This window comes from Arachis hypogaea, chromosome 3 (genome assembly GCF_003086295.3).
Source record: "Arachis hypogaea cultivar Tifrunner chromosome 3, arahy.Tifrunner.gnm2.J5K5, whole genome shotgun sequence".
NCBI lineage: Eukaryota > Viridiplantae > Streptophyta > Magnoliopsida > Fabales > Fabaceae > Arachis > Arachis hypogaea.
In genome coordinates, this window is record NC_092038.1 from 85,222,871 (window position 1) to 85,232,390 (window position 9,520).

The 9,520-nt window shown below is 39.6% G+C and overlaps 1 protein-coding gene across 1 annotated transcript in view; it reads right to left on the bottom strand.

Moving 5' to 3' along the window:
• LOC112777330 (uncharacterized) overlaps nucleotides 1-6,489 on the bottom strand; it is a 75,844-nt gene extending 69,355 nt beyond the window's left edge. The window contains exon 1 of the mRNA XM_025821685.1: nucleotides 6,101-6,489. Coding sequence (XP_025677470.1) covers nucleotides 6,101-6,489 — 389 coding nt within the window. The remainder of the gene's footprint in view (nucleotides 1-6,100) is intronic.
• Nucleotides 6,490-9,520: the final 3,031 nt, after the last annotated feature.

Genomic DNA, 9,520 nt, shown 5'->3' on the forward strand with positions numbered 1-9,520 from the left:
CTTGTTGTCTTTCCCAAGTGTAATAGAAAAGGTTTATTGCTTCCACTCAGTTATCCTCTTGTAGTTGCAGAAAAGTTAAGTGGGTGTCACTAACTCTAACTCATAAGTCCTAGTCACTTTTGGGGAAAGACTAGAGTTGGTGAAAATTGAGTTAGCCAGCAATTCCCAATTATAGATTACACTTGAGTATCACAACTCAAGGGTTTCCAATTAATCAACTCCTAAGCCCAGTTGGTAGCTCTACTCCATTAACATAGATGCCATTTTTACAAACATGTAAAAGGAGTAAATAAAAGACATGGTAATTATAATAAATTAATAATATCAAAATTGGCACTAACAATTAATAAAAAGGGATTAAACAAGCAATATAATTAAATGTAAAAATAATTCATTGCATTAATAGAATTCAAAATAACAATATCCAAATATGAGCACAAAGCAATTAAATAAAATGAGTAATTGAGTTATTGGAAAAGCAAACTATAGAGATGATGACTTCAATAGAAGGTAGTAGCAGCTCTCTCAAAATCCAATCCAAAAGCAAAACTAAGAAATTCCAAACCCTAAGAGAAGTCAATGTTTTTCTCTCTAGAATTCAAAACTAAACAAAAACTAAAGTGAAAAGTGAAGGTATCCTCAGTCTCAACTACACCCCTACCTCTAGTATGCGTTTTTGGGCTTGAAACTGGGTCCAAATCAGCCCATAAATCGCCCTCAGTGAGTTCTGATAAGTGCAGGACGTGACGCTATGTCACGCGTACGCATTGGCCACGCGTACGCATCGCTGGACTTTTGCGCTTGTAACGCGTACGCGTCGCTGTAAGATGCGTGAATTTGTGCGCACGCGTCAGTTATGCGTGCGCGTCGCTCCTTGCTTCGTAACTCCTTAGTTTCTTATGTTTCTTCCACTTTGACATGGCTCCTCTTCATCCTTTAAGCCATTCATGCTCTGTAAACCTGAAAACACTTCACAAGCACATCACGGTATCGAATGGTAATAAAGGAGAATTAAAAATTAACAATTTAAAGGCTTAGGAAGCAAGTTTTCATTCATAGAACAAAATTAGGAAGGATTTTTAAAACCTTGCAGTTTGTATGAATAAGTGTATGAATAATTGATAAAATCCACTCAATTAAGTACAAGATAAATCATAAAATAGTGGTTTATCAATCTCCCCACACTTAAACATTAGCATGTCCTCATGCTAAGCTCAAGGAAACCTAAAGAGTGACGGGAGAAAAAGGTGAGACCTATGCAATGCAACTTATCTATATGAATGCAACTATATGCTAAAATGCTTCTACCTACCTGGACAAAAGTAAACAAATTCTCCAAGACAAGCATAAACTAGATTCCACTAATTTAAATAACAAAATAAAGTACAAGTAAACTTGTAAGAAGAAAGCTCATGAAAGCCGAGAACACAGAATCGAGCATCGAACCCTCACTAGAAGTGTATACACTCTAATCACTCTAGTGTTTGAGGGTCGAGTCTCTTAGTTCTCTACTAATCTTGCTTTATAAGACTTGCTTTCCTTCTACCAATCAACATAATTTAATGCACAAATATACATATCAAGAGGTCTTTTCAAGGGTTGTAATGGGTTTAAAAATGAGAGAAGAATGGTAGGAAGAGAAGAAGAAAAGGAAAGGAAATTGTGGCTGCCAGAGTTGGTGATCACCGAAGGTAGTCCGCCGGTGGTGGTGAGAGAAGGGGAGAAGAAAGAAAGAAGAAGTAGAAAGAAGAGGGGAAGAAGAGTGAAGAAGAAAGAAGAATTAGGATTGGAGAGGAAAATAAGAGTAAGAGAAAGGGGTTCTGGGCGGCATGCTGAGTTAAGTGATGCGGCGCTTATGACGCGCACGCGTCGCCCATGATTTCCGCACGATTGATGGTTGAAAATTAGAATTTCACACAAACTCACCGACAAGTATACCGGGTCACATAAAGTAGTAATAACTCACGGGAGTGAGGTCAATCCCACAGGGATTGATGGATCTAGCAACTTTAGTGAGGTGATTAGTTTAGTCAAGCTAACAGTGGTGAATTGGGTGAAATTGATACAACAGGAAGTAAATTACAGTGAATTAAAAGTGCAGAATGTAAATCAACAGAAGCTTAAAGAGCAAGAAAAGTAAATTACATCAAATGTAAAGGGAATTGGGTGCAGGAAAATTAAAGAAAGCATTACATTAGAACTCAGAACAATTGCAGAAGATTTAAATTGCATGAAAAGTAAATTTAGATCACAGCAAACTTAAATGCAAAGTTGCAGAAAGTAAATGTGCAGAAGAGAGATTTTTCAGAAACTAAAATTTCATAAGCCAAATTTAATAAAAGTGTATCAACTATGCTAAGCTCTCTGGAGTCTCTAATCCTTCAAGAGAGATCTGGAGTCTCTAATCCTCCAGCATGAGCCTTCTATTCTATCCCTACTCCTACTGTGCGCTTCTTTTTAATAGAACTAACTGAGCCTTTTTATATGCATTCATAAATTACAAATGAAATTGAAATTGAAAACAAATTACAAATAAATGAAATTCCTATTCTAATTGTTTCTTGTGCTTGAGTGATGTCAATTGGGCTCTGCTTGCTTTGGGACTTCGATGGGCTTGTATTGGAATTAATTGAGCCAGAGTTGCAGCTTCCAGGAGAGCGTAGCGTTCATTTAGAGAATGAAGCGTTCTGGCACACATGCGTACGCGTCTCTCACGCTAGCGCGTGCTTTTGCATTTTTGCCCATCGACGCGTACGCGTCACCTATGCGTACGCGCGACCTTCAGAAATTGGACTTCTAACGTGTACGCGTCTCGTAAGCCTACGCGTCCATACAGCGTTCACTTTGTGAACGTAGTGCTCGCTTTTACAATGTTGTACCACGCGTACACGATACCTACGTGTATGCGTGCCTTGTCCCATGTGCACCATCGACGCGTGCGTGTCAAGCACGCGTGCGCGTCATTTTCAAAACTTTGCCTCCATATTTTAACTTGCTCGAAAACGCTGGTTTAGTTAACTTGGCACTCTCTTGGAAAATGAGCGCTGATTGTCAAACAGAGCACGCTTCCTTGATTTAGTCATGGGCCACGCTTTTAAAAGCGCGGCCTAAGGCTCCAAAGTATGTATAAACTCCAAAATGTGCCCTAAAATTTCTCTTTTTTTCCTTTTTAGCTTATTTTGGGTTTTTTTTTCTTCTTTTTCTTCTTATTTCCTACAAAGTTTATAAAATAAGAAGATCAAAGAAATATACCATTTAAGCACAAAAGTTTTCAATATTTAAGCACTAATAATCAATTTCTTGTATTAAAAAGCATAGCAAAATATGACATGATGACATGTCATCAACGATACTCGCCCAACCTTCTGTTCGAATCACCTATTTAGGCTGATTTTCATCCACGTGTACGCGTCGCTGACGTACACGAGTGAATTGACAAAATTGCATATGACGTGATGTGTGGAAAACGATCCAACACAAAACTCACCGGCAAGTGTACCGGGTCGCATCAAGTAATAATAACTCACATGAGTGAGGTCGATCCCACAGGGATTGAAGGATTGAGCAATTTTAGTTTAGTGGTTGATTTAGTCAAGCGAATCAAGTTTTGGTTGAGTGGGTTGTTTTTAACAGAAGATAAATTGCTCGGAATGTAATGGGAGAGGGGAAATTGCAGTAAATTAAAGAACAGGAGAGTAAAATAGACTGAATCTTAAAGTACAAGAAATTAAATGACTGAAACTTAAAGTGCAAGAAATGTAAATTGCAGTAACTTAAATGGCAAGGAATGTAAATTGCTTGAATGTAAAAGGGATTTGAGGACTAGGATTGCAGAATCTAAACGAAGAGAAAGTAAATTGCAACAATTAATAAAGTAGAAGATAAATTGGAATAAACTGAAATTCAAACAGAAAATGAAATTAAAGTGCAGCAGGGTTCACAGAAGAACCAAAAATAAATTGGGATCTCAGGTCTCAAGAGACTAGAAAGCAAAGTCTAGATCTCAATTTGCCTTCCCAGATCTAAGTTCACAAAGCAATTGGCAAGGAATTGAAAAAGAAGCAGTAAAGGGAATGTAAATGGGTTCAATTATGCAGAAGAGAAATTAAAGAGTTCTTGAGTGGAGATTGAGACAGAATTTCCTCAATTCTTAACACCCAAGAATCAAAACAAGGAAATAAAAAAAACCCAAGCAAGAACGAGGAAGAAGAGAGATCAATTCTCCTCCCTAATTCTCTGAAATCTCAGTGAAGACACCAAGAGAAGTTCCAAAGGGCAGAAATAAAATTCAAAGCTCAAAGAAAGTGCAAAATTCAAAAGCTAAGCAAAAAGGTCCTAATTACATCAAACTAGCTCCTATTTATACACTTTCTATTCTTGGATTTTGGGATTTGGATGGGCTTTTGATTTGGTGAAGAAATGAATTGAATTGGATTTTTAATTCAATTTTTGGCCCAAAATTAATAGCTCCCAGGAGGCTGCCCTGCCCTTGTGGAGGGCAGGGCAGGATTTGGTGTGTTTTGGTGCTTGCTTGGTGCGGCTTGGTGTGGCTTGGTGCAGTCTTGGTGCGCAAAATGCTGCCCTGCCCTCGCGGAGGGCAGGGCAGGAAAAATTGGTGCGCCAGAAATGTGCCACGGTGCGTGCTTGGTGCTGCCAGATTCAAGCTGTGATGCGCCAGAATTGAGTCTTGGTGCACAAGATGCTGCCCTGCCCTCGCGGAGGGCAGGGCAGAAAAATATGGTGCTGCCAGGATCATGTGTGGTGCGCGCTGGTGCTGCCAGGGTAGTGATTTGGTGTGCCAGATTCACTTCTTGGTGCGCCAGAGTTGTGCACCAACAAAATGCTGCCCTGCGCTCGCGGAGGGCAGGGCAGTGTTTCCAAAATGCAGTCCCGTGTTCGAATCCGGGCAGAGACACACGCTAAGTCATTTTCCTTGGTTTCTTGGCACGGTAGTGGACCTTAGTACCTAGCTTCCTCATGGTCCCGTGTTCAACTCTTGTGGCAAGCATTTGGAGACATTTTCCTTTGATTTTCTCCCTTGGTGAGCCCGATACTGCCCTTGTGGAGGGCAGGGCAACATTTTATTCCTCTTGATTCCAAGGCACAAAATTGTGCTCTGCCCTTGTAGTGGGCAGGGCAGAGTTGCCTTCTCTACTTAGTTCCCTTATGTTGCCCTCCTAGAGGGCAGTGTGCCCTTGTGGAGGGCAATGCTTGCCCTTCCTCATGTTGTGCGCCACACTTCTTCTCTCTTTGACCACACTTTCTTTTCCTTGGGCTACACTTCCTTAGGCCACGCTTTTCCTTTTTTTCTTTTATTCACCTACAATAAACCAAAACAACCACTCAAAGTATCACTAAATTCAAGAGGCTTATAAATCAATTAAAATCCAATTAAAATTAGCTTAAACCTCATGGATTAACATTAATTTCATGGTGGTTGCTTGATTTAAAGAAGTTGTGCATTTTCACTCCAAATCACTTACTTAGGAAGCAAGAAAGTGCATAAAGACTAACAAAACAAATGAAATTAGCTTGAAAAATGGGTATATGATGACTTGTCATCATGACGCACACGTGTCACCCACGCATACGCGTGGGGTTGCTTGTGCGGCAGGCACCTTTCCCGCACGTTTCCAACATAACTCTTTGTTCAATTTCAATAGAGATCGAACCTCCATATGACGCGTGCGTGTCATTGACTCTTACGCGTTAGAGGCACCCCTTTTTTTAAATAAAAATAAAGCAAAATGAAGGTAACCCCACATAACTGAAAATTAACACTGATATAAATAAAATAGAACTAATAAAAAGGGAAGATCATACCATGGTGGGTTGCCTCCCACCTAGCACTTTTCTTTAACGTCCTTAAGTTGGATGGTCCGTAAGCTCAGTCCTCTTCCTCTGCTGGATCCTTCAAGAGGAAGATATCCAGGTCATTGTTGTTCTTCATCTTCACACCATGATACAGCTTCAAACGGTGGCCGTTGACTTTGAAGAAGGTGGGGCTTGAGGGGTGACTTAGGTGGACAACTCCATATGGTTCCAACTTTTCCACCTCGTACGTCCATCCCACCTTGACCTTAGCATCCCTGGCATTAACCTCATCCTTGAGTTGTAGAGAAGGACTTGATCCCCAACTCTAAATTCTCTTCTCTTGATGTTCTTGTCATGGACTGCCTCCACCTTTTCCTTGTAGAGCCTTGAGTTCTCATATACCTCTAGTCGAAGGCACTCTAATTCCTCTAGTTGCAACTTCCTTTCCATTCTGGCTAATCCCAATCCTGAGTTGCATTCCTTCACAGCCCAGTAAGCTTTGTGTTCCACCTCTACTGGAAGGTGACAAGCCTTTCCGTAAACTAGGTAGAATGGACTCATGCCAATAGGTGTCTTGTACACAGTTCGATAAGCCCATAGTGCATCTGCAAGTCTAGTACTCCAATCCTTCCGATGAGCCTTCACAATCTTCTCTAGTATGCGCTTGATCTCCATATTGGACACCTCGGCGAGAAATTAAAGCAATGAACAATAGCAAGAGACGTTATGTATTTGAAATAAATGATCTTGGTTAGGAGAGATAATTGGAATTTCTATCCTTGTTGCCTTTCCCAAGTGTAACAGTAAAGGTTTATTGCTTCCACTCAGTTATCCTCTTGCAGTTGCCATAAAGTTAAGTGGGTGTCACTAACTCTAACTCACAAGTACTATTCACTTCAGGGGGAAGGACTAGAGTTAGTGAAAATCGAGTTAGCCAGCAATTCCCAATTACAGATTACACTTGAGTATCACATCTCAAGGGTTTCTAATTAATCAACTCCTAAGCCAAGTTGGGAGCTTTACTCCATTAACATGGATGCCATTTTCACAAACATGTAAAAGGAGTAAATAAAAAAACATGGTAATTATAATAAATTAATAAGATCAAAATTGGCACTAACAATTAATAAAAAGGGATCAAACAAGCAATATAATTAAATGTAAAAATAATTCACTGCATTAATAGAATTTAAAATAACAATATCCAAATATGAGCACAAAGCAATTAAATAAAAGTGTAATTGAGTTATTAGAAAATCAAACTATAGGGATGATGACTTCAATAGAAAGTAGTAGCAGCTCTCTCAAAATCCAATCCAAAAGCAAAACTAAGAAATTCCAAACCCTAAGAGAAGTCAGTGTTTTTCTTTCTAGAATTCAAAACTAAACAAAAACTAAAGTGAAAAGTGAAGGTATCCTCAGTTTCAGCTACACCCCTGCCTCTAGTCTGCATTTTTGGGCTTGAAACCGGGTCCAAATCAGCCCAGAAATTGCCCCTAGCGTGTTCTGATAAGTGCAGCAACACGTGACGCTCTGTCACGCATACGCGTCGCGGGACTTTTGCACTTGTCACGCGTACGCGTTAGTCACGCGTACGCGTCGCTGTAAGATGCGTGCCAATTCTCATGTACACGTCAGCCATGCGTGCGCGTCACTCCTCGCTTCTTAGCTCCTTAGTTTCTTGTGTTCCTTCCACTTTTCCATGCCTCATCTTCATCCTTTAAGCCATTCATGCTTTGTAAACCTGAAAACACTTCACAAGCACATCACGACATCGAATGGTAATAAAGGAGAATTAAAAATTAACAATTTAAAGGCTTAGGAAGCAAGTTTTCAATCATGAAACAAAATTAGGAAGGATTTGTAAAACCATGTAGTTTGTATGAATAAGTGTATGAATAATTGATAAAATCCACTTAATTAAGTACAAGATAAACCATAAAATAGTAGTTTATCAGGCACCTGATGACATGTCACCATGTCATGTTTTTCTATGCTTTTTCATATAAGAAATTGATGATTTGTGCTTAAATATTGAATGCTTTTGTGCCTAATTGGAATATTTCTTTGATCTTTTAATTTTATAAATCTTGTAGGAAATAAGAAGAAAAAGAAGCAAAGAAGCACAAAATAAGCTAAAAAGGAGAAAAAAAGAGCTTTGGGGCACACTTTGAAGTTGGAGCACACTTTAGAGCCTTAGGCCACGCTTTTAAAAGCGTGGTCCATGACCAAATCAAAGAAGAAAGCAACCAGCACACACAAAGCTCCGCTCTTGCCAAGAGCAGAGCATTATCGTGATGCAAACAAAGTGAGGTTGGAAGCAAATTTTTGCTAAGTTAAAATCTGGGCGCCCACAGCATGACCATGCCTCATTCAAAGGGCTATAACTTGAGCTACAGATGTCTGATTGATGTGCTTCCAGTTGCGCTGGAAAACTGACATTCAGAGCTTTATAATGATATATATCAATCCATATTTGGCATGAAATTGAGGCACGAGTGAAAGGCATCTTTAAGGACCAAAAACAAGCAAGAATGAACCAAAATGCTTCCACTAAGGCTCGAAGAGGGAGACACAAGGAAACCAAGGAAGTAGCGCTCACTTGGAGAGCATAGTGCTCTCTTGGAGAGCATTGTCGTGCTCTCTCCCAAAGAAAATGCAAGGAAATTGGGCAAGAATGCAACCCCCAAGGCTTGAACCCGGGTACCTCACCAAGTAAGCCAATGCTCCGCTCCCCACAAGAGCAGAGCACTCTCCTGATGCCTCACATCCTTGGCACGCAACAAAAGGATCCCCACACAAGGCACCAATGCTCCGCTCTCCACAAGAGTGGAGCATCCCCCTGGGAGTGTAACTCATGGGCCAAAATTCAACCAAAATTCCATTTAAATTCAATTCCTCACCAAATTGAATCAAGGCCAAGCAAACCCATTTCTCCTCAAATCCAAAGCAAGCTAAGCCCATTATCATCACTCAAAGGCACAAGAACAAGCTAGAATTAGGATTTTCATTTAATTTGTTTTTCATTTCAATTTCATTTTATTTTGTAAAAAGCCTATATAAAGGCATCATTCTCATTTTCATTAAAAGGGAGGCTTGCTCCATTAGGGAGTAGTAGTAGTAGATAGCTCTCTCTTTTAGTTTCCCTTATTCATTTTGAATTGTAGGTTGAGAATTGAAGGAATTCTGTTTCACTCTTGATCTACAATTTCTCTTTGTCCTGCTTCTGCATAATTTTTTTAGTAAATTGAGAATTGGAATTGAGTTTTCCTTTATTGCTTCCATCTTCATTTCTTCTTCAATTTGTTTGCTGTTGGATCAAAGGAAGGAATTGAGATCAAGATTTGTTTTCTAGTCTCTTGACCCCTGAGATCTTTACTCTTTTGGTGAGAGTCTGCAATTTAAGTTTGGTTCATCTGCTGTTTGCTTCTTGAAGCAATTTTGCTTTGCTGTTTAGATCTGCTACATTTTATTCCATCTACTATTTCTCTGATTGACTGCTTACTGAATTTTCTTATTTAACTTTGAATCCAGCTCCCAATTTACTTTCTTGCACTTTAGTTCCTCTACACTTTTCATTTGAGCTACTGTGATATGAATTTAATTTTCCTGCACTATAATTTCCCTGTCACTTGTTCTCAAGATCTATTTGATTACTTGCTTCATTGCATTCTTTAATTTCCAACACCTAGCCCCCCTCTACTTC